This window comes from Rhynchophorus ferrugineus, unplaced genomic scaffold (assembly GCF_030347505.1).
Source record: "Rhynchophorus ferrugineus isolate W39M unplaced genomic scaffold, kcgeb_rfMv2 rfM3, whole genome shotgun sequence".
Lineage (NCBI taxonomy): Eukaryota > Metazoa > Arthropoda > Insecta > Coleoptera > Curculionidae > Rhynchophorus > Rhynchophorus ferrugineus.
Genome location: NW_027472582.1, coordinates 7,815,037 through 7,841,728, shown reverse-complemented (window position 1 = coordinate 7,841,728; position 26,692 = coordinate 7,815,037). Strand labels below are relative to the sequence as shown.

At 37.8% G+C, this 26,692-nt stretch overlaps 1 protein-coding gene across 10 annotated transcripts in view; it reads left to right on the top strand.

Annotated features, from left to right (window-relative positions):
* The window catches only part of cut (homeobox protein, cut), a 94,337-nt gene that overhangs the window by 62,908 nt on the left and 4,737 nt on the right, over positions 1 to 26,692 (top strand). For 2 of the 10 annotated variants that reach the window (XM_076400284.1, XM_076400291.1), the window contains 8 exons: positions 12,079 to 12,379; positions 15,843 to 16,445; positions 16,509 to 16,745; positions 25,045 to 25,363; positions 25,416 to 25,650; positions 25,713 to 26,141; positions 26,199 to 26,451; positions 26,515 to 26,643. In XM_076400284.1, the coding sequence (XP_076256399.1) occupies positions 12,079 to 12,379; positions 15,843 to 16,445; positions 16,509 to 16,745; positions 25,045 to 25,363; positions 25,416 to 25,650; positions 25,713 to 26,141; positions 26,199 to 26,451; positions 26,515 to 26,643 (2,506 nt within the window). Of the gene's footprint in view, positions 1 to 10,021; positions 10,126 to 12,078; positions 12,380 to 15,842; positions 16,446 to 16,508; positions 16,746 to 25,044; positions 25,364 to 25,415; positions 25,651 to 25,712; positions 26,142 to 26,198; positions 26,452 to 26,514; positions 26,644 to 26,692 lie in introns of those variants that run through there. The other 8 variants (XM_076400288.1, XM_076400293.1, XM_076400285.1 and 5 more) reach the window with 6 other exon arrangements.

The window sequence follows — 26,692 nt, the reverse complement described above, 5'->3', positions numbered from 1 at the left end:
CGTTGGAAATTTTGTTTTTCATTGTTTTCAATTTCAATGTTCATCATTGTTTTTTGTTCCTATTTTTCTTCATACGGTTTGCACTTTTACTTTTAATTTGAGTAAATACCTAATACTAAAAAGAAAAAAAAATATTTTTAACAAAAAAATTGTGAGCCGATTTCAAGAAATAAATAACGAACTCACTAAAAAGTAAAAAATAATCACTTATATTTTTAATGCAAATAAAAAACGTTTTACAATAAAATATGTACATTATAATCGTTGTAATAACTAAATAAAAATAAACAAAAAACTTTAACCTATCTACTACACGTATTTTATATTCTACTATATACACACAATTTAGCTTAATACCTACGTAAACTTATTTATCTATTTTATTTTTTGAAGTCGGTTCAATGTTTATTGTTCTTTACAGATTCCGTTTGCGCCTTGGTGCCTCACAGCTGACGATTTCAGCTAAGCTTTCTTACGAATTAATGCAACACTTTACTTAATTTATTTCTACTAGGTAATTACAATCAAGTGAACCAAGGCGATCTTTGAACGAATGAATTAAAACACCCGATTCGGTACAGCTGTTCTGCATATATGTCACGCCTACTCTGAAAGTCTTATCCCAATCATCTTCTCTTCTAACCAATAGATTTTTCCATGTTCCAAATAAGACAGAGGCGAGAAATGTGATCAAACACCGACCGAAAATCTGCCAGAGCGACCAAAAATAATCCAATAAATCAAACTATTAGAATTTTATAAACATAATTAACAATCTTACACATTTATCTTTTTGACATTCTGAGCGCTATGTTGTCTTAAGTAATACGTAGTAAGTAATAGATAAAAACTTGAGGATTGTTCTCACTCTAACTGTAACATTTCTAAGATTACCATTTCATGATAACATATAATATATATATATATATATATATATATATATATATATATTATACTAGTCAATACCGAGTAACCTATAATTTGCCTTTATAATATCTTATATCTAGGTATGTATCTAGGACGATTCATCGGCCCTATCTTAGTCTCTAGTGTAATAATGTTTATGTATTAACACTGCTGCTTTTTTTTCTATTAAATGCATCTCACTACACTAAACTAACCAAAATCAAATATTCTGATTCTTTTGAGTATGTGTCCCGTTCTGGTGTTATCCAATACTTCTTATCTTCTTCTATCTTCCTCTCCAATACTTTTCAATACTTCAGTGCTACAATAAGAATGGAGTTTCACCTTATGTCTCTTTGCCATTCTCTTGATTTCTGTGATGGTATCTGAAAGGATAGTATCTAAGTACACTTACTATGCTTATGCTATGGACTTATTCACGTCGCTTATCGCGAAATATGGGCTTGTATAATAGTAATATATAGTGATAATTGCGATTTTCTTCCTACAAATCTACACTTTCCTATATTTGAATTCTTTCTTTTTCTTTTTAACACGTTCCTTCCAGCGAAGTTTTGCATTAAGAGTTACTCCGAGATAGCGTTATTGGTATATGGAATGATAATATTATTTATTGTTATTGGTGCTATAGTACACCTGCTATAGCCTCTTTCATTATAGAGCATGCTTCATCTTATAAAGTAGACCGTCGTGCCAAATCTTATCGAAGGCTTGTTGAACATTTAAGAATATATTTGAACAAACTTTTTAATCTTCATAGATTTTTTCAATGATACCCGTAATCCGATGCATCTCATCATTTGTTCAACAGGTCTGTTGGTATTACAATTGTTCTCTCTATAATCTTGAACTCCCCAAGATTTTACTCACAATTATATATTACCATTTGCATAGTTGCGTTTTCATATTAAATAAAATTAATTATTATAATAATATAGAAAATATAAAACATAAAAACACCTTAATGTTTTCGTAATTGAATATAACTTTCTAGAGTTACACATGAAGTACTATATTTATAAGTTTAGATTTGTTTGTATAGATTTTTTAATTACTTATAAAATAATTTATGGCGTTCTTCATCCGCTACACTACCCCGGAAAATCGTAATTCATGCAAATTGGATCAGGACCTCCGCACCTCCCCCTCCACCTTGCAGCCGGTATCGCCCCTCGAAGATCGAATCGCTTCTTCGAGTCCACCGTCCCATCAACTACCATTTTTTAATCAGTGTATATGTATACACATCGCCGATGTATACGGAATCGCTTAAGAATAACGATACACCGGGGAGATATTCTAATTAGTAAAATGGGTAGACGACTGCGATGGTTTAATGTAAAAGTCAATCGGGTTCGGCGGGAACAAACGGCAAGAAGACGGGGTGTGGGGCGGCGGAATGGTGGAGGCGCTGGAAATTTAGGGTGTGAGCGCTTGTACGTGTGTGTGTGTGTGAAGGTTTTGAGAAATTGTATCGGGACCGGTTCTTGACGCCGAAGACGTCGAATAAGTGGCGTTTGTAATTCAGCGAAAGATTCGGTCCTAATTGCTCCCCCATTTGGAGAATTGTGTCATCTAAAAATCCATTTAATCCGAGGCAAACTGTATTAATTCAATTTTCGTATGAAGACGACAAACGCGTGGTATGGTTACTAGCGTCATCATCATCAAGTCGAATCTTTAAAACCTTTAAAACATCGTATTTGTTACCATTATCATTGATTATCATGTCACCTTGACTAATGATAATGATATTAGGACGATACACCGAGGATTATTTAAATTAGACATATTTCAAGATATTATAGACTCTGTTAAACCGATTTTTTTAGGTTTTGGTTTTTTTTAAATTTTACTACATAACGTTATGTTAATATTAGGTTATCATATAATTAATTAACCATTTGCGCTTTTAGATAGTAATAAAAATAATAAGGAAGCTTTTAATAATGTTTATCTCTACCAATATCTCTAGTTACAAACATAACATAATAAATATTTTTAATTATTATTTACCATCCATTTAATCATCGTTTAGCTGCGTAATCATAGAGAGAAAAAACCTAATACCAACACACCAGTTTGGGTTAACTAATAAGCATTCAACCATTGACCAGATCTACAGAATAGCAGATGTGATTGAAAAAGCCTATGAAAGTAAAAGTATGCTCAGCTATATTCTTAGATGTAGCACAAGCCTTTGATAAGATTTGGCATGAAGGTCTTGTTCATACACTACAGAAAATGCTACCAAAACAACACACCGAACTATTAAAATCATACATTACAACCAGAATGTTTAGAGTCAAACAAGAAGAAGCTTACTCTACAATAAAAGAAGCTAAAACAGGTGTACCACAAGGAAGTGTACTGGGACCAATGCTTTATCTACTTTACACTTGTGATATATCACGAAAATTACAACAGACAAGTGACAATATAAATAATTGGACACAAGCTTGGAAAATAAAAATTAATGAAAGTAAATCTGTACAAGTGCAGTTCACCTATAAACAGACCGTACAAGCACCGATAACATTAAATAATACTATCATTCCATATAGCAACAACGCTAAATATCTCGGAATGAATCTTGATACAAAACTTCGTTGGAAAAAACATATAAAGAAGAAAAGAACTGGAATTGAAATGTAGGAAAATATACTGGTTAATTGGAAGAAAACCACAAATATCAGTACATAATAAATTGCTATTATATAAGCAAATACTGAAACATATATGGACATACGGAGTTCAATTATGGGGATGTTTTGCAAAGAGTAATATAAAAAAAATACAAATTTTTCATATACAAAGTCCTGAAAGGTATTGTGGGTGCATCCAGATACTATAGAACTGATTACGTATCTCAAGACCTTCAGATACCCACAGTCAGTCAGGAAATCAAGAGTAGAAAGGCGGCATGAGGAAAGACTCCATTCTCATCTCTCATTCTCCACCAGAACAGGACAGATACTCAAAAGAATCAAACCATTTGATCTTGTGTAGTGTTGTGTAGTGAGGTGCATATAATAAATAATACAGCAGTGACATGTATAAACACTATTTCACCAGAGACTGAGATAGGGCCGATGGGTCCTCATAGTTATATACCTAGATTTAAGTTATCATAAAGACAATTTGTAAAAAAAATATTAACAAGTAATAAAAAAAACTTTAGTTACAAATATAATCAATTACTTTATATTAAATTATATTGTATTACTATTTTCAGTTACCATTTTCAAGAATTACCATATGATATTAAGAGATTTTATGATTGTTTACCATTATTTTTACACTTTAGTACTGTTTTCAATATTTTCCGTATCATATTAAGTAACATTTTTAATTATTTTGAACTACTTTGATTTTTTTATGATTATTTTACAACTTCTATAGATACAATTATAACCGATTATTTTGGAATATTAAATAACCACTTTCATCATTTAACACTCACAGAATCACTGGAGGAAAAATATATGAAACTCTAAGTTATTTTATTGATATGATCCTTACAAAATGTTACCATTTTCAACAGTTACCATATGACATTAAGTAACACTTTATTATTATAGACAAAAATATAATATCAAACTTTAAAGGTATATTATGATTGTTTACCATTATCTGTAATTAAATTTTTAATGAGTAATATTATCGTATTAAATTACCACTTTCATCATTTAACACTCACAGAATCACTGGAGGAAAAATATATGAAATTCTAAGTTATTTTAATGATATAATCCTTACAAAATGTTACCATTTTCAATAGTTACCATATGACATTAAGTAACACTTTATTATTATAGACAAAAATATAATATCAAACTTTAAAGGTATATTATGATTTTTTACCATTATCTGCAATTACATTTTTAATGAGTAATATTATCGTATTAAATTATCACTTTCATCATTTACCATTTCATTTAAGATTTTACTGTTTTCATTGATTATCACATTATTTCAATTAATATTTTTGATAGGCGAGATCATTATTGTCAATATTTATGCGGATTTGCCCTGAAATTTCCAATAGACGGTCAGTAAGTCAACAAGTTCGCCGCTTTCACGTTAGGTAGACCCTCATGGGCCTCGCGCTAGTTTCCCCGACGCAAACTAATCCACTTAGCATCCAAATATTGGGAGAAAAACCTAATTGATGACGTAACCGGATACCTCGATTTCCTAGGCGCGTTACGTTAGACGGGTACCCCCGTAGTCTCGGCCCCCAACAAAGTAATCATGCCGCAAACCCCGTGTACAATCACCTTCCCGCTGCATATTAATTCCGATTTCAATTTCGCCGCCAAGATTCCAGATTTAGAGGCGCCCAATTACGTCGGGGGATCCCGTACCGGCGCCATCTTGGATCCGAACCCGGACCGGTAAAGGATTGTTTTTTCTCCGGCACATCCTCAACCGGCGTCCTTAACCGCTATCAACCCCCCACCCTCCACCACCGCGTCGCTCCCCCGAATAATCCGGCCGTCTTTTGTTTTTCTCTCCATTCGACCGATCTGTCATAATTAATTCTCGCGGATCAGTGCGACGGGAGGGAGGGAGGGGGGTTGGTCTTTGGACGAGTCGTGCGGGGGGGCAGGGGAGAATAAACGCAACGAAAAAAAAAAAAACGACGACGACGACGACGGGACGACGAAAAAACAAAAACAAATGCTATCTAATCAGATTATATGGCCTACTACGACGGTTTTATTTCTACATCTTTTCGGAGGGACTTTAATTTTTCCAAACTGGAAATTTATTATGATTGGACGAGTTTTAAGTTTGACGGGCGAATGAGGGTGGAAAATTTTATCGGTTGTAGGCCCCGGGAATGACTTATATCCGACCGAGGGGCGAAGGAGGGGGGGGGGGGGCGGCGTAGGAAACGCGGAAACTTCGTTTTTTTTTCTAATGAATAATAATGAAAAACGTTCCGATGTGAGCTACGTTCGCCACGACGATACACAATTGATCTAATCGTTCCCTAGAAGCGCGAGTCGGGCGATTATATTCTTACGATATTGTTTCGTCTCCCTCTCGCTCTGACGCCCTTTGTCCCATTCATTATCGACTAGAGATCCGCGCTTTGCATCGCCGTTTTCTCTCTTTATATTTCTCGGCAGAATAATTATTGATTATCGAATTTATCCGGATGTATATGTATTTGTGTGTGTATGTGTGTGGGGAATAAACCGTTGTGCTGAGACCGACGAGGAAGGATGGAGAGGGCGCCAGAGGGGGCATTGATTAAGCTATATGGAAATCTCACCCCTTTTCTATCTCTGACGCTATCTGAAACCTGAACGATTGACAGGAACGGGCGTAGGGTTGGGGAATAGAAGTTTTTATTTTATTTTATTTTAATGATGAACACGTTTATCTAGTCTAGAAGAATCAAGATGAAATTTACGATTTTTTTTAAGTAAAATAAAAAACAAACAATATTTTTATTACCCATTTTTTAAATTAACAATACATAAAAGACAAAAGTATCAAAATATAAAAAAATCAGGAAGTTACACGGTGATGAGGTAGAGTCTCAGAAAAATGGCTACAACCTTCCTAGTAATTTGAATCCAAGAAAAAGAAGATTCTTAATCTAAAGGAGTGCTGCTATCGTGCAAAGTTATGAAGAATCAATCAACATTTTTTCACCAAATTACGGTTGTTTAAAGAACGATAACACTTTCATCATCTTTTAGACATTTTCGATTTTTTTTAAATAATGAAAATACAAATTTTGTTATAGCTTTATTTTTGTTTCACAGAAGAATGTATAGTAGAGCTTGAGTACCATATCATATAGTACCCATCTCGAAAAAGTATAACCCAACAGCCAATGAACGTCATCGAAATGTATCATGCAACGTTGCCGCACTAAATTTAAGTTCTCGTTCATTTTGATACTAATGTAAATAAAATGATGAAACAAAAATAACATCATAAAATATAATTTATTTTAACCTTATTTATTGATGGACTTACAACAGAAACTACAGCTAATTAAACAGCCACGATAGTTTGTAGGTTAGAATTGTTTTATTATATTTACATTGACATGTGACAACGGTGTAGACCAATACCAAGAAAAATAGAATTTTCAAGAATGTTCGGACGCATTAGACTTTATTCTGTCTATTTTTAACTAGAATAATGCTAATTAGTAAAATGATAGAGAAAAATGTTCCCAGTTTACGTTTTTATAAACGGAATTTGGCACTGCGTTCGACGATGTTGATGACGTGTATTGGTTGTTTTATTGGAAAGACTAAAGGCCATTAAAGTTTCGTTTTTAAATATCGACTCGATTTTTTCAAGTTTCTATATTGGAATATCCCCTAAAGTTTGATATTAGTTTCGGAAGATCCTCTTAAGGGCATGTTCTTGAAAGGTTAAACTTTGAAAACATGAAAAAAAAATCAGTTTTCTCAAATTTACATATTAGAATACCCCCTAAAGGTTCGAGTATCACTAAAACAGCTATATCTCCAAAAATAATTTAAATTTTCAAAAATCCTCTTGAAAACATAATTATAAAGAGTTAGACTTTGGTGTTATGAAAAAAAAAAAATCGTTCGTCGAAACGTTTTTGAAAGTGAGAAAAATAGTTTTTTCAAATATTTACATTAGATGGAAACCGTTTCATTTAAATATCTTTAAAAAAATCGAAATTAATATTGGAAAGTGGTTTGATACCGCCGTAAGCGCACGTCATTGACGTATACCGTACGAGGCAACCCCTCCACCCCCCTTCCCAGCGGAGATCTAATATTCAAATTAGGCGAAGGCTCCCGGTATTCTTTCGGGGCGTCCATCCCCTCGCCGTCAGGGCTCCCCATCCCTCGTCAAGTTCCAGCGCGATGCGTGAGCCCGTATGTATTCGTTTTACCTTTTCTACCCCTTTTTGAAATCCTTAATTAGTAAAAATTTCCGATCTACGACTTGCTCAATGCTACCCCCTTCGACTACCGCCTCCGCCGCCTCCTCCTCCCCCGCCGCCCTTGGCGGCTGATTGATTGCAGTCTCCGTACGGATATCGGGACGTGGGGGAGGCCGGCGAGCAAAGGGTTGAGGCCGAAGGCGAGGAAGCGGATGGGGTTGTTTTTTCGTTATTATTTTTTCCAATTTTTCATGCGCTCTTTCCGGATCTGTCCTCCGTGGTTGATCGTCGCCTCTTGACAAATTTCAGGCAAATAACCCTTCGCGTCTTTCCGGACCGGCCGGCGATCGTACGAAACCGAAGGAACTGAAAAAAAAACAAGTTCCGAATAATATATACAGGTTGTTCCTTCACCAGAAAGTGATTTACAATGTTTTCGCACGGCTGGATGCACCTGAATGACTTCCACCGAATGTTTCATCTTTTTTCTTTTTATTGCCCATTGTTTCTACACGTATACACGTATGTGTATGTGTGTGCGTGTAATACGTTCGAATGTCGAAGGAATACGTTTTCTTCGATGATTCTCGATAATTAACACCGTTTTTTCGTTTATATCGAAGGCGATTCGGTTAAATATTATCTTAAAAAATTCAATAATTTTGCAAGAAAATCTAGTTATTCTTTGTATGTTTTAAAAAATCAGTTCAAAAGTGGAGACGCCTCAATAATGTGTCTATATTTAGCTCGGTCATCCTCAAGAAGCGTGAGAGTTGATGTGTGACATGGGATACCTCGCGTGAGTATTGGCTTGTTTCGACACTGTACAAAATCATACTTAAAACCGAATAGATGAAATGATAGAGAGCACTATTTTTTTGTTTATATAAAAGGCGTTTTTTATCAAACATTATTTTAGCATATAAATTCGAACAAAATTCACGAATTTTGTTGGTGGTTTTCGAAACTTTTGAAGTAGAATCTAGTTCTTTTTTTGGAGATTATAAAATAATTAATTCAGAAGTGAAGATACATCAATAATATTTGCATATTTGGTTTCGTCATCCCCAGGAAGCATGAATTGAGGTGTGACATGGGATATCTGGCGTTAAAATTGCAGGCTCCATCACCAACGAATATCGCACCGTATAACGACCTGTTTCGGCACCGTACAAAATCCAAATTAAAACTGAATTGATGAAATAATAACGAACGAAGGAACTAGCAACAAAAACAACAAAAATACGAAAAAGAAGAGGGAAAAAAGGCCGTGTAGTAAAATGTAAATATTTCGCGTGTGTAGGCTCATAAGACCCAAAGCGTTAATTTTAATGAGACGTCGTTATAAGAAACGATTCGACTCTCCACTATAAAGTTTTTATGACGTCCAGTAAATATCCAGAGTTATACGATGTTGAATCGCGGTTTGGCTACCATGCGACTTGTTCATCGTTAAGATTTTACAACCGATCCCACTGCAAAAATCTAAGATAATTAAAAAACGAGGAGATTTCGGTTTTTTTTCTCGCCTCGTACTTCGAACGATCGCGATCATAGATCGAGATATTCGGAGTCGAGCGCGCTTTTCGGATTCAGGTGGCCCCTACCGGCTGACTGATAAACGCGACCGATGATGTTATTGGTTCGCATCGACGAATCAGATGTGGGAAAACCGTCGATTATCAGTGAGAAGTTGTTTGCCCGTCATTTTCACTGGAAATGCCACTTTATTTGGCGTGTGACAACGCGATTTCACCAATAAAAGGGCGTGTTGTGATCGCGGCGCCATCTTTATCGCTTATCTCGGCGACGCGATTAAATTCCTCGATATTCAGTTGATTTACGCGGTGCTGGTGTTGATCTAGAGCTTAGCGGCGAACGGTTCGAACCATTTCACAAACCTCCATAACGGTCAATGATATCAAGCAGGCGTTGTGGTGTTTGACGAACGCAAATATTTGTTTTTCGTCTATGTACGGGAACGTTCGTTTCGCAATGTCGATAATCCCTGGATATGGCGTACCGATGAGACCGATATGGCCGAACTGTTGAAACCTGGTATCTTTCTTTTATCTTCTATTTGCACTAGAACGTATTTTTTCCCGTTTCGAACATTATCAGCTATATATATTCTCTCTGTCATAATAAATTTATTATCAATGCAAATATATTTATAATATAATTTACCTGAGATTTATATTAATATTAACGATTATAGCTTATGAGTTCAGTATAACGAATATTGTTTGAGCGTACAAACGGTGAGACGTGTCGACGACAAGATGGCGGACGATATGGATCAAGTGAGTCGTGCCCGTTCTTCTATTTTTCTTGTGTTTGTTCGACGTTTCTCCACTTAATTCCCGTCCAAATAAGAAATTAATGAGGATGCCTGAACGACGAGGTGCGACACGTCAGACTTAAGATTACGGGCTGTCAAAGCGACGACACCACCGTAACGAGACCGCTCGCGCATACGGCCAAATCTAGAACAATAAACAATTAGCCAACAATCTGAAACGAATCCATGAAAACAACAATTACGGAATTATGTAAATCTCTTTCGTCTCGTCCATTTAATAAATTATTGTTTTCTGCTTCTATTCGGATCAAGGATACTTCCTTTATTACCGTTTTTTCGACGGAGATATCGTAAGAGAGTGCGTTTGCATGTGTGTGTACGCGAGCGCGGTGAAATAGGTGAAACGACGGTTCGAAGATTAATCGAAATGACACGGACCGGCGTTGAATTATGATCGTCGTATGATGGATTTTTCTCGATCCAAAAATAAAACATTATTTCGGTGACAAAATGTTAATATGACGCGCCGACCCGTTTTCCACGCCGAATGCAACCATTTCGTTAAAATATTTACGGAGACAGCTTAAATGGATCAAAGCAGCATGAATTGATGTGTCACACTACATGGTTCGGCTCGATATTTACGACGTTATACAGGGCGCTCCGCCACACCTGGATCCTCCACCATTTTTTCAACAACGTCGTTCGACGAGAAATATCGACGTTCGCGTCCGATCTAACACGAACACTATCTAGTCAGATCCAGGCACCGAACCCCGCTCCCCGCCATCCGTCCGAATAAACGAGCATTTTCAGTTTCACCCCGATATAGCAAATTGCAAATATTAATTTCGATTTACATCACGCCAAACTCCAATCAATATCTTTAAATTCGTCGAGATATTAACCCGAAACCCCGGCCGCCGCCGCCGTCACCCCCTTCCGGCCCCCAGAACAATCATATTTCCTTCGATTTATCGCGCGCTCGCCCACCCCCATCGCCCTACTCCCCCGCCGCCCCCCGCGGGACGTCGCAACCCTTTTCCAACGTCGAAGCGGCGGACGTATGAAAACTTGACGGAATCAATCAATTACCAATATCGAAAATAAAGACATCAGTAACCGTCCTTCGGTTCGGTGTTCCCGGGGAGAGTCGGAGGGTGGCAGCGGGGGGAGGGATAGAACGATCGCTTGCGGGATCGAGCAATTGGGAAATGGGTATGATTAATTGGGACTAGTCGGGATTGAATCGGAAATGTGGCGAAGAATGTTTCTCGTGTTTTGTCATGTCAGATCAGTTTCATCCTCGCAAAAAGCAACTTTTTATAAAAATATCTACGGAAATAACTTAGTTGGGTCAAAGTAGTGTGAGTTGATGTGCCACACTATATAGTTTGGGTTAATATTTACGATGTTGTACAGGGCACGTCTGGATCCTCCACCATTTCTTGATAATATGGCTTAAAACAATATCGACAAATACTGGAAAATTTAAAGCTATTCGAACCGAACATCACTCAATTAAGTAAGCCCTTGATTGCGAGTTATGCGGGACATTGCGTAACGTAGAAACGTTCAGGAATCATAAAATTTTATTAGACATTATAATATAAATACCGAGGTACGTATTATAATATAAAATAAAACGCACGTGGTGAACGTTTATCTCGTCGAAGCCAGATTTGTAAACCGAAGCATAAATGACGTTGTTTCTAATAAAATGATTATTTAATTTATGATATGTTAGATATGTCGCTGGAAAGCAAATATAACAAATGATTAAGCCTCCTATGTCAAACATCACCATATTAAGGGATTACGTGGTGTAACAATAAAATTTACCTGAATAACATATTAGTTGGAAGCCTTATCAGAAAGTCCACAAATAATATTTTTCGATCTAATGCAACCGCTGACGTTACAATTTAATTTTAAACGTTCGCATTTATTTCAGATCAATCAATTGGCCGAAGAAATCCAAAGACTAGAGGGGTGCATATCGAAGATTCAGGAATCCTCGGTCGCCCGAATCAGCAGCTTGGAAGAGCAGCTGGAACAGAAGAGACAACACATAGCACATCTAGAGAACAGGCTCGAAAGCCAGAAAGACTACGACGAACTGAAGAGACAAGTGACGATACTAAAATCGGACCTGGTCAACAATCCGGATGCCAAGAGTATCGAGCTGCTTCTGGAAAAGACAAAAATACAGGCCCAAGAACAAAGGGATAAGAGTCCGTCGAGGGAAAGCGAAGGTACGTTCTTCTGTTCAATTATATGCACTTTTAGTAGCTGTCCAGGACCTAGCAATTCCTCCACCCCCCTTTCCATGCTTTTTTATTTTACGTTTTTTACCAAATTATTTAATAAGATGACGTAATAATTGGGCACATGACTTGATAATTGCAGTTTTTTTCTGCAAGCTTAAGATTATATTTGAAATAGAATTATTTTCCCGGTCTTTGAACAGTTTGAACGAAACATTCAAAATTCCATACAAAATAGAACTAAGAATTTCTTCTTTCATCCGATTGCCATCTGTTCTGGTCAATGCTCCATACCTTAATGGAAAAAGAGCTCAAAATACCAAACAAAAAAAAAGTTCTTTTTTGTCCATTTTTTATACCAGACATATTTTCTGAAAAAAAAGGATGCAGAAATAGGTTTTCCTCGACGCCAAACACTTAATTGGATCAAAGTAGTGTGACTTGATGTGCCACACTTGATACTTAGGACGAAGGGACATCAATGAGCATCTTCCGTATTGTCTGAACATATATTCTACTATACGCAAAAAAACGTTATCTATTTTCTATATAAATCTAATTTGGTGAAAGAAACTACAAGAATTAAGTCATATACATAACAAATTCTTTATTCTCGTAATAGGCCCACTCGATAATTGTAATTATGAATAAAAATATGTTTCTCTTAAATCTAACGTTTAATTGGATTTAACTTTAGCGCTAAACGTTTAATTGGATCAAAGTAGTGTGACTTGATGCGCCACACTTGATACCTAGGACGAAGCGTCATCAATGAGCATCTTCCGTATTGGCAAAAATATATATGATACGATGCGCGAAATAATGTTGTTGTTGTTGTCTATTTTATATATCAGATAAATTTGATGAAAAAAACTGCAAAAATTAAGTCATATACCTAACAAATTCTTTATAATCGTAATAGGCCCTCTCGATAATTGTTATTATGAATAAAAATATGTTTTTCGTGACGCTAAACGCTTAATTGGATCAAAGTAGTGTGACTTGATGCGCCACACTTGATACCTAGGACGAAGCGTCATCAATGAGCAGCACCCATCTGAACTGAAAAATATATGATGCGATACGTGGAACAATGTTGCCGCGTTCCAAATAACCGAGATCTGGCATCAGAAACCGAAAAATATATGATGCGACAGGCAAAGCAAAGCTGCCACGTTCTGATAAACGCGTATTCGGCGTCGAAACTACCGTTTTCGTTAAATTAGTCGATTTAGTATCGCCCATTACTTGTTTAGAAATGCATTATCCGCCGCGAACAATAATTACGTGAGAAATATAGTTAATAATCCGCTTCAGCGCTAACAATAAGTTGTTAATTAAATCCCCGAAAATAAAATGAGCCCGCGTATTCGCTATTCATGGGCCCGAAAACAATTATACGAAATTTATTTTCGGTCCTAATTAGATAAATAAAAACTCTATAAATTAGGAGCGGTCAACCGCGGAGAAACGGAAACTATTAGTCAAAATCATGTGAAGAGATCGGGAGTCGGATAGCGATAGGTTGGAAAAATTAAAATTACAAATTTATTGTATTAGCGGGCATTCCTGATATTTCCGGATCCGTAGATGCGTGACGGGATCTACCGAGCGTTTTTTTTCGAGCGAAAAAAGCATCGCATCTAGTGTTGGGAACTCTCGAATGAAAATAGTCGAAACAGTCAATTGTCGCAAAACAGTCGGACTAGTCGATAGTAAAAAAACTAGTGACTGAAAATAGTAATTACTATTTCAGTCAAATGGAGAATTCGTCTATTTTCCTATTTGTGATAACAGACAGAGATATACGAATTGAGACGAAATGATGGAGATTTTTTAATTATCTGTACTGTAAAGATCAACTAATTTTAAATAGCAATTGGCACTGTGGAAAAAGAAATGGAATAGTGATACCAAATATGTTCATCGTATTTTAATATTTGGAAAGTAACAATGACATAACAGGTCGATTGAAAAGTCGACACAGTCTAACACATAGATGGCGCTACTAGAATTAAACTAGAATGTTTTTTAGTTAATTCTAACTCTCAAGAGATGCGTGTATAAATTTGACAGCTATCAGATTATTAGTTTGCGAATTATAGCATTTTGAGTGAAGCAACTTTTGTTATTAAGAAAAAATTGATAAAAAGGAATTTCGCGTGTTGATAAAATATTGCTTTTTGAAGGGAAACGATACAGTTGAAGTAAAAACTCGGCCTGATGTCGAGTTTCCCGACACTGCCCCAAGAAAATCGACCATCAAGGATTGGTATGCTAAGTTTAGACGTGGTGAAATGAGCATCGAAGACCGTGAACGCAGTGGACGCCCAAAAGAGGTTGTTACCGACGAAAACATTTAAAAAATCTGCAAAATGATTTTGAATGACCGTCTGTATTTTGGGATGCACATGGAATAATTTTCATTGACTACCTTGAAAAAGGAAGGACCATCAGCAGTGACTATTACATAGCGCTTGAAGTACTAAATCGCCGAAAAACGGCCTCATTTAAGAAAAAGAAAGTGCTGCTTCACCAAGACAATGCACCGTGTCACAAGTCAGTGAAATCGATAGCAAAAATGGCATGAATTGGGCCTTGAATTGCTTCCTCATCCACCGTATTCTCCAGATCTGGCCCCCAGCGACTATTTCCTGTTCTCAGATCTCAAAATAATGCTCGCTGGGAAAAAAATTTCATCGAATGGCAAATCGTATTATAAAAAAATTCGAGGGTCGCTAGAATCAGTGTATCACCCTTGAAGGGAATTATGTTGAATAAAAAACTAATTTTGGCAAAAAAATTTGTTTTACTATGGTAGGCCGGGGACTTTTCAATTGACCTGTTATATTGTTATTTACAATGATACTACAAACAAAACATAAAACCATTACGTATAAATCTATGTAAGCACAAATTATTACACATTATTTTCAAGGTCGCGGCTAGGACGACAAAGCCAGAACGTTAAAAATCAGTCGAGTGAGACTAGTAGGTCCGAAAATAGTAACTGAAAGTACACGACTGAAACAGTCGATAATAAAAAGTAGTCAATTACTAAACAGTCGATAGTTCCCAACGCTAATCACATCGATCGTCAAGAACGCGTACGTCGATTAAGCCGCCTCGAAATGGGAACGAATTTCGAATCCGCACTGGAAAACTGGTTCCCACGTGTGACGAAATCGGACAACAATCGTTCTCGCCGAAGACAATAAAGTGGCTTGTTTCACAAAAACCTCGGCCATTAAATAAAAACGAATAAAATCCCACATTGCCCAACGACGTTTGTCGCTGGCGGCGTTACGCAAACGAGACGAAACGCAGAAATCGAAAGCGAAGGCCGCCGTAACGACCCGAACCAGTTTCCATTGATTATTTGTTTGGTTTTTGCACGACGCCTGCACCGCGCACGATCTCCACTACTTTGTCTCATGTACCTTCTTTCCAGGGGTGGCGGAACATCAGGGCCAACAACACCTCCAAGGCCCCAACCTCCCGGTCACGCCTCCCACCAACCTCCCTCACCCCTTCCAAAACGTAGACGCGTTCGGCAGCCTCCTGGGCGAGGAGATCGTCTCCACCTGGAGGAAAACCATAGAGACCCACCGAAAGTCACCTTTGCCTTCCGCAGATGGCCCGATCAAGAGCAGCACGCCGCTGACCGAGAGCAATGCGGAGAAGAGCAGCACGGCGTCCACGCCCCAGCCGATGGACACCGCGGGCCAGCACAGTCCCCACGACAACCTGCTGAACGGGAACCCGAAGAGCCCGCACGAGGACAACAACAACCACCATGTGAGCAACAACAACATTCCGCTGGCGGCCACCACCTTCGTGAATAACTTCCTGAGGTCGGACGATTCGCTCAAGAGTCCCTACCGGTTCGAGGAGCATCGGTCGCCGTTCAAGTTCGCCGAGGACCTGGGTATGGCGCCCGGTTCTATGGTGGGGAGATTGGGCGAGAGCCTCATCCCCAAGGGCGATCCCATGGAGGCTCGACTTCAGGAGATGCTGCGGTACAACATGGACAAATACGCTTCCCAAAATTTAGGTAAGTTTGTTTAACATACTGAAGGTCGTTACAGTTATATCAACGTGTACGTGTTCTTTGCAGATACTCTCAACATTGCACGTAGAGTACGAGAACTCTTATCCATCCACAATATCGGCCAGAGACTGTTTGCCAAGTACATCTTGGGACTTTCACAGGGAACCGTATCCGAACTGTTATCCAAGCCGAAGCCCTGGGATAAACTGACGGAGAAAGGACGCGACAGTTACCGGAAAATGCACGCCTGGGCCTGCGACGAAAACGCCATCATGCTTCTCAAGAGCCTCATACCAAAGAAAGGTAAGAACCCAACGATTTCTCACAGTTTCCAAGCATCTTCCATTCGCCGAAACCGAACTATAAAAATAACGTTCTATAATTACATCTTAAACCGTTGAATCATTCGGTTTCCTGTCAATGAATCAGGAATCCGTATCAGTTCGTTCGCTAAATGTACATATCAATAATAACTCTGCATAAAATAAACCATGAAACACACGATTTCTGTAGGATACATTAAAAATCATCGTGGTCCCGTAGATTGACTATACTGCGTTGGCGCGCGCGTCTCCTGTGATAGAAATATTTGAATATCCTCAGTATTGCTTGGGACCTCAGGAGTAGGGCTGTGTCTTATCTATAACCAAATTTCTGATATCGGCATAGTGTTAGTCTTCGAGACGTAAAATATACTCTGTATTTAGTTATTAAAATAAAGGGTAATTTTCATAAGTTTTATATTAATCTATATATACCGTACAGTAAAAATGACTTTAAAAAACAGTAAGAACATGACATTAATTTACGAAACATTTTAGAGGAGGTAAAAAGAACAATACAGCATAATACTAAATTTTTATATTATATTCATTTATGTATTTTAAAATTTCATATTAATTTTAAATTATAAATTTAAGGATATAAAACAATGAACCTTAACTATGCCATAAATTATTTACTAAATTACCACATATTTGACTCTACAATACTACAAATGTATTATGTATAAATAAAATTTAATAACAATTTTCTTGTAGATACAGTCCTTTATACTTTTCACACTAATTACTACAATAATAATTACTTACAATACAATAAAAGTTGCAATAATTAAATCATTAAATTGAAGACACAGAGAAGGCAGATGATCGTTCTTGTTATAGGCTTTAGTTGTGCAGCAATCTCATGTTGAAATTTTTCTTTCTCTTGTTACTAAGTATGTCATATTACAAACTTGACATATTAATTTACTTTCAATGCAAAATTTAAGACATTTAATTAATGTATCCTATTTGTAACAACTGAAATTAAACCTACCTTTGACTGTCCATATTTGTAGTCCTGTTAAAACGCTGAAATGTTAAACTAAAAGGCCTTCTTTTTAAGTAAAAAGGAACATCACAATATAATTTTTAAAATGCCATATCAAGCGCTTTAATAGTTAAACAAACAAACGCCGAACGTTTTAATCAAAGCAACACGGTACACCTCCATTTCTTTTGAGAGACGCTTAGCTTGCAATAGCATGCAGTGTTGCCAAATTTAAGGGCAAGACTATATATTGTACTAAATACTGAAAAAACTTATCTACTCTATTTTTTTTAAACCAAATATAAAAGTTAATGTCAGAAACTCTTGTTAAATATATTATTTTTCTAAAATAAAATTCATCCGTAAAGCAAATAGCCTAGCTGTAAATTTGGCAACATCAAGTTTTAGCATTTCGGCTGGCGGCGAGTAGATTGCGCCAACGAATATGCGAATGGTCCGAGATTAGCCGAATCTCCGGACCACGATGATTTTTAATGTGTACTGATTTCTGTAACTACAACCAAAACAAAGGTCAAACAGGAATATTCTCATGAGTATATATCAGATTCCCCATACAGTTTCCTTGTACCGACAAATTAATCTACATAAAATCGTCTTTCTTCATCTTCTTCTTCTTCTTCTCTCGACGAGGTCGCTAATTAGGCGATTGGAAGGGGGATATTCGAACCATTCAGGGCATTAAAAACCAATCTCTTATGGGTTTTCGGTCGTCCGCGCGATCATTTTGCCCCATGGGAACATTTTTTTCTCTCGTCGAGCACCTTTATTGTTGAGGTATCGTAATTCCTGGAACTACAATTAAATTCTCGTAAACCGGAGAATCGGATCCTAACGAGCTTATAATTGACTTTAAAAATCATCGCCCGTATTACCTATAATCAATTTTATAATGCAAAAACGCAACACTACTTTATAATTTATATCTCATCATTGTTACATCGACCGACGAGCTCGCAGCGCTAGAGTCCGTCCGCTCCCCGTATGGTAATTAATATCACGAGGATACGTTACTCCACAACATCTCCGGATTTGGCGCATGCGTATATTACCTCCATTTAATTTTAAAATAGAGAATAATCCGAGTTTGGCGAATTCGTATATACGGTTTTATTTACTTATTGTCATTGACATTAGATCATTAGGGTGTCGTTGATAATTTTATATTCTGTTTATTTAATTTAGGTCCACTTTTGTTAGCAAATTTAATTATTTCAAAGTATCACTGTACACTATTCTTATACCTTAGCAAAAAGCGTCTGATATCTTCTTCTCTGATTCTCTGAATTTCACATTCTTCGACTTTTACACTCAACAAATTCATAACTATAAAATAAAATTTAAATCATTACTAAAATATATTATGTTTAAAATGAATGTCTAATTATGCCAATTACTACAGTTTTTGCTACTATTCTTAATGGACAAACCTCATTAATGACTTGACTACTTCCAACACAACAAGAGTCATTTTCTTCTCTGTTCTTGTTATCATTAAATTTTGGCATTCCAGGTCGTTGTTGTCGTCGTTACTACATTGGATTCTGCACTTACCCTTGTTCTTCCATATTTTAAAACCAATGTATGTTAGACCACCAAAATTAACACAACAGTCTAATTATTATTACTATAGAATTATTAATACAATACAAAATCTAAATATCCTAGATTTTTTTGTTGTTTTGTTCTGATCGACCGTACCAATCGACTCCAAAAGAATGGACCGCCATTAGAAAATGAAGACAATATAAATATATTCGGCCACGGCGATCTATCCTAACCAAGATCAGATAAAGGATCGCGGGAAACGCACTCTAAACGTCCGAACTCGTTGAGTGATTAGTGACCGATGGTCACATACGATTAGGCCTTTGTTGAGAATTACCTTCCACTTGTAAAATCCAGTTTTATGACTGTCCGCTGGGGAATAAAACCAATATATTTTCTTTTGATTGCCCCTGAGTTTCAATAGGATGTCCCAATCACGCCGATAATTAGTCATTTCCTTTTAAAACGAATATCGCTTTTTTCTTATCGTTGTTCGAGTCGGTACATAAACATTTCTAAATAATTGACGAAAACTATCAAGTTCGTGCTGGAAAACAATTATAACGCCAGCCACCCGAGGGGTCCATAAAAAAAACGTTATTAGGAAAAAGTAGCACACATTTTAACAGTACTTAAGAATATATCTAATAATTTTTTTCTTTGTTATTATCTTCGATTATTCTCGATAGTTTCTAGACTTTTAAGCGTTTAATTACGGGTAGTAAATATCGTTCTATACCATATCGGACGCAAAATGAGGTATTGTATCTCGGTGATATTCAGAGCAAGGAATTATAAATGGTTCTCATTAAAGCTTCTTTTTCTCAGCACTAATAATCAACATAAAATATATTTTCCTTTCGTCGAATAAAATATGCAAACGACGTATATCACGTACAGTTCACAGGCTCGTGTTTATATGGAAGTCTCACCAGCATCTGACATCCGGATGAATGATAAAGTGTGTTCGTAACTGGGTCTGAACCCCATCGAGTGGGTACTCGTTTTCAGATCATATTAACCAATTAGACTGATGCTGATACTACAAATTCCATCAATTGTGAATAATTAGTTGAGTAATACTAAAACTAAATATAGTTCTGATAAAACGAATTTTATCAATGTTTTAATACAAAAACGATATTATTTTGAACATATACAAGCGTCATGATGAACAACGTATTTCTCATTGAACCACTTCGAGTTTGTATTCATTTTCAGCTGATTTTGTCCAACTAAAACGCTGCTAAAACTTGTATCTATTTCAAATTAACGGTTCGATGAAAATGTTTAAACTGGGAAATCGAAATAAAGCGTGCTTATGATTATTTCAATAGATATGGCGATCGGTCATCAAAAACGTCCCGGTTTCACCCGCGCATCAACTAAAAATGCGCAATTCTCTATCGAAACGAAAGAATGGGTTTTTGTGTAGCGGCCATTCTTCCGAAAAAAGCAATATCCGCATCGCATTAGTATCAATGAGAGGGGACCGATGTTTTGCAAATGACGGCCCTCCATTTTCCGTATTTTCGCAACGTTTTCCGTCAGTTTTCAGCAATTTTCCACCGATCGCGCTTCGGAAATAAAAACGGCGCGTTTTATTGTGTCACCAAGAGAGGTTTTTTCGGAGAAATTTAATCGCTCGCCTTTTTAATGATACAGTTTCCGAAGATGAGGCCATCCTTTCCGAGAAAGCTAACTGTATCGAACGAGCGGTGGCCACAATAATAACCGGTCCGTTTGACAATTTTTCCAGCTAGTTCCCATGACGCTGGCTCACGCGTAATTGCTGGGACCTTATCCGTTCGAGAGACCGCGACATGAGACCCATTTGTTGATAGAAAACAAATATTACCCACCGTATGATCATCAGGTCCGTGCACCAATCTTTTGTCGAGATAATGCATGCGAAATCGCTCCTTTCTCCGCTAGCATGTAACCATAATTACGTCCCTCACTGTTAACAATAAGTGACATCCGTTCTAGTTTTTCTTCTAAAGACGATGACCAATGAATTATACACTAAACTTAATGAGAGTTTGTCAATATATGACATTCAACAAAAAAAGCACTTGCAAAACAAATTTGTGAGATCAAAATAAACCAATATCCAGTAGGCCATGATATAATTCATACATTCTAGTTATTTGGATCTATATTGAGTGGGTACTCATTTTCAGTTACTTTTTTCTGATTAATTTAGTGACGTACTTAAAAATTACCAATAGCGATGAATAATGTGGAATATATATGTTGCCCCGGTTTCGATTTATTCGAAAATATACTGAGTGGGTACTCATTTTCAATTACTTTTTTCTAATTAGTTAATCGGTGTCCCCAAAAATAACCAATAATGATAAATTACATAGAAAATATATGTTATACATTTACAGTTTCGAATAAACTGTAAGTGTCAGCTAATAATATAGAATATAATAAATAATCAAAATTGAAATTTAAATCAAAACATAAAACGCCATTATAAATATCCCATACATGTGAATCAGTCCATCCGTCTCAATTATAACATAATAACAGTCGAATGTTAGTTTTTTTTTTCATCGTTTCTTTGTTGTGTTAAAGTTTGAAGATCAATTTTCCTTTAAGGTTCTCTGGCTGTCATGTCAAAGAGAAATTATTTGATAAATCGAAGACGTCGAAAAAACCTCATTTCTAATTATCTATAACACGCAATGGAACCGAAAAAAAAACTCTTTCGGATATGTTTATTTTTACTCCATATCCTCTCTGACTGAAACGAAATAAAAAACAATGATACAACACGCGCTTTTCGTCTCTCTTGGTCGATCGGAATCAATAGCAGCGGGATAAATGGCGGAGATAACGCACGATTTATGCATATAATTTAGATTTTTAGCAGGAAACGAAATTGGCGAACCGCAAACAATGTTGTTGGGATAATCCAGAGGTCGACGGCGACGGGAATGTTTGGTTTCGTCGCGGTCCGCTCGCGTCATCGGGTCGTCGGGCACTCTATTTACATTCCGGTCCGGCTCTAGGCTGTATCACCGATTATATTTGTAGAGCCATCGTTCAAATAAAAGGGAAGTGACACTAGGATTCTGTACCGCCAATTTCGAAAACGATTTCACTCAAAAAGTACTGCAAGCAATTGACACCGATATATCGTCCTCGGATCCGTGTGGGATCCGAGTGAGTCACGCCAGTTGCGGCCCGGTCGATCTTTAGCCCCGACCATTTTAAACAAATTGTTAACGGATTTGTTTAATTTCGAATTCAATGTCACACGTTCGGCGAGCTCGCACCGCCGTCGACTCACATTAGCCGATTTCATGAAACAATAAATCAACGTCTTCGGTACGACTCGAACACATTTGATACGTATCGAGTGGGTACTCGTTTTCCGTCGCCTCTAACCGGTCGCTACGAATCCGAACGCAAAAATACGCAGAAATCAAACAACGAGAAGGCCACGGCCTGTTCAATATGATTACCGTAAATCAAACAAAGGTTCAATTGACTCCAATTTAGAGTGAGTGGGTTTCAGTCATTTTTTTCCGATTGTCATTGATGAATCCAGATAGTTATTTCAGTCGAGTCGAGTGGGTACTCTTTTTCAGCTACTTTTTTCCAATTAGCTGGTTGGTGCACACAGAAATTACCTGTATCGACAAATGACACGGAAAATATTGAATGTTTGAATTTTGGGTTATTCGAAACTATGCCGAGTGGGTAGTCGTTTTCAACTACTTCGTTCCAATTAGTTTGTTTTTATGCACAAAAGTAGCATATATCAATAAATAACGTGTAAAATAGTAAATTATCAAAATTCAGGAAAATTACAATATTTTAAAATATGTCAAAGTATATTGAGTGGGTACTCATTTTCAACTAATTTTGTCCAATTAACTTAATGGTGTACATGGAAATAATCAATATTAACAAATAGCGTAGCAAATATTAAATTATGAAGTTTCAAGAAAAATATCTAACTATTCGCAACTCATTTTACTCATTAGTTTATTGGCGCGCCCAGAACGTAGCCGACATCGATGAATGACGGGGAAGCGACAACGTTTCGTGTACCGACAGACCAGAATAATCGGAATTTTTTCGTGTGACCGCCCGATCGAAGAGCGACATATTTTTGGCGGCGACAATATCTCGATTTCCACTCGGAAAAAATATCCGAAAATCACCGAAATAGACGCGATGTCTCATCTCTCTCCGCGAGAGACAATGAATCAAGCCGTTGATCGTTTGCCAAGTTATTTTCTTCATTAAAATCGCGATTGTTGTTGTTGAGAACGCGCGTAGCCGTTTCGGACGCGGCTCATTAATTTTTCCCGCGCGTAAATTCTCCCGAACGACAGATCGAACGTACGCCCCCCGCCGCATGCGGAAAAAAAAGGCCCCGTACAACCATCTACGAAATAGGCAGTTTTCCGCTGTTTGTATCGAGAAGGCGGGCTTTTCTTTGTTTCGCTTACGCGCCAAACAACAAAAGACGCGGCGGGGGCAGCGCCGGGGATTAGACCGACGAATATTATCGAAAAATAATCAAAGCGGGCCGTGATTCGGGCTTCGGTTCGTCGCGTGTCTGACGTTTAGCGTTGCATGGGGGACCAGAAGGAAAAGAAAAACACTAAAACCTCTTTTACAGTTTTTCGGCAATACAGATAAATATCGGATGAATTATGCGCCACTAAAATCCTTGACGCAATTACGAAAGACACCGTTGCAAGCATTGGGGACTATCGACTAAAAATGGTAGAAACAGTCGAAAGTCGCGAAACAGCCGAAACAGTCGATAGTCAAAAAACCAGCGACGACTGTTATTCTATTCAGCGATAACAGACAGACGGAGAAGCATGAATTCCTTCTCGTACTAATTTTGAGACAGAGAAGTTAATTTTAAATAATTTTAAATTTACAAGTGGCAGTGTGAAAAAAGAAACAGGAATAATGATCCCTATAATAAAAGTAATTGCTCTCATTTTATATATTTGACTTAATTGTAAAGAGGAATGGACTATTGACCACTAAATATTGTGTCCTATTTGCTTAATCAATCTTATTATCAACTATTTAACCAACACATCATTTTTAAATACAATAATAACTTATATTATATATCGTTAATAAGGAATATTATTATTCGTTGAAACTTGAATGAAGGAAGTTTTAACATTCAAAAGGCTTGAACAAAAATCGAGAGATTTAGGAAATTCAATCCAATAGTTGCCAAGATAACATAAATGCTGTCGAAAATATTTTACTATTTATCAATAAAAATATTGTTCATCTTACCTCATTGTATTAATAAATAATCTTGAAAAATAGAGTTTCAAAATATGTTGTTATTTTCAATCATACAACAAACAAAACATAAAACAATATATATTACATTATAAATCTATGTAAACATAAATTCGGCACATTATTTTCAAGGTCACGGCTAGAGCGGCAAGGCCAGAACGAGTAATTGAAAGTACGCGGTCTATAGTAAAAAGTAGTAAAATCAGTCGGACCGAAAACAGCGACTGAATCGGTCGATAGTAAAAAGTAGTCGATAGTTCCCAGCGCTATTTGATATCGTTCATGATCAACATCGATCACAGCCAGCACTTTTAACAGCTTTAGCCATTTTAACACGTAGCTTTTATCTTAAGAGTACCAACCCAAGACTACCGTACCAACTGAACTAAGGATATTTTTTTCCACCTTATTCTTACAGATAATTTTTCATCCTCAGGAAAAGACGGCACCATGTCGTTCGGGCGGCCCGATACCGACCTGACCGAAGAGCGCATCGCTCATATCCTGAACGAGGCCAATCAGTTCACGCAGATCAAAACGGAGTCGGACACGCACAGCAACGAGGATTCGAAATCGCCGCACGGCTGCAGCAGTCCGTTCTCCAAGGACTCGTCGCTCAACAAACGCCTGAAGAAGTACGAGAACGACGACATCTCGCAGGAGAAGGTCGTGCGTATCTATCAGGAGGAGCTGGCGAAGCTGATGACGCGCGGTCCCCGCGACGGTTTCCCCCAGGGGTGAGTATGTTTAAACCAGACGACGCTAGAACAGTGCTAAACTAATGAACAGTATGTTCCTGCCCCAATTCTTCAGTAACGGGCCCATGGATCGGACCGACGATATCCGCATGGCTTTGGACGCGTATCAGCGGGAACTGGCCAAGCTTAACCACAGTCAGCAATCGGCGCAGGTGCCCCTGGGACTATTGGCTCTGCAGCAACATGCCCTGGCGCAACACCAACAGAGCCAGCAGGCGCCGCAGGCCATGCAGAACCTGCCTGGCGCGCAGTCCTTGGTTCAACAGGTAAGTGGTAATAACTCGAATGAAACAACGGGCGTATTTATTGATGATACGGTTTCTTGCAGCATTCCAATGGTGGCGTGCAAGACTTGTCGCTGCCCAAAGACAAGGCAAGCAAAATGGTGAACGGTATGGACGACTGCAACAAGGACAAGGACGAGGACGCCATGTCCAGGCATTCTGGCAGCGCCTTTAGTCTGGTCCGTCCCAAACTGGAGCCGGGCACCGGACCCACTGGTAACAGCACGGCGTCCAGTCCGCTGGGCAACTCCATCTTACCACCGATGACACCCACCAGCGAGGACTTCACCGGCTCGGCCGCCGCGTCACCGCTCCAACGCATGGCGTCCATCACCAACTCCTTGATCTCCCAACCACCAACGCAACCTCACCATTCCACTCCGCAACGTCCACTGAAAGCAGTATTACCTCCGATAACGCAACAACAGTTCGACTTATACAATAACCTCAACACCGAGGACATCGTCAAGAAGGTATGTCCATCAAAAACACAACTTTTACACAAATAATACATCTTTTTTTCGGTTTAGGTCAAAGAGCAACTCAGCCAGTACTCAATCTCCCAAAGGCTGTTCGGAGAAAGCGTCCTGGGATTGAGTCAAGGTTCCGTCAGCGATCTGCTGGCCAGACCGAAACCGTGGCACATGCTGACACAAAAAGGAAGAGAACCTTTCATCAGGATGAAGATGTTCCTGGAGGACGATAACGCCGTCCACAAGTTAGTGGCGAGCCAGTACAAAATTGCTCCAGAGAAATTGATGAGAACCGGAGGATACGGCAACTGTAAGTTAAATTATGATGACAATCAAATCGTCGATTACTAATAATGGATTTATTTTTGTCCAGCATGTCCGACATCTCTGTCCAAACCCCCAAATCTACCGCCAACATCGAAAATGTTGTCCGAAGCCGCGGGACTACTCACCAAAATCCAACAGGACCAACAAAGCTTGCTTCCAAACACGTTGCAACTAGGTAAGTTCATTGATCATTATTTCTACTTATGTAGCATCATAACTAATCA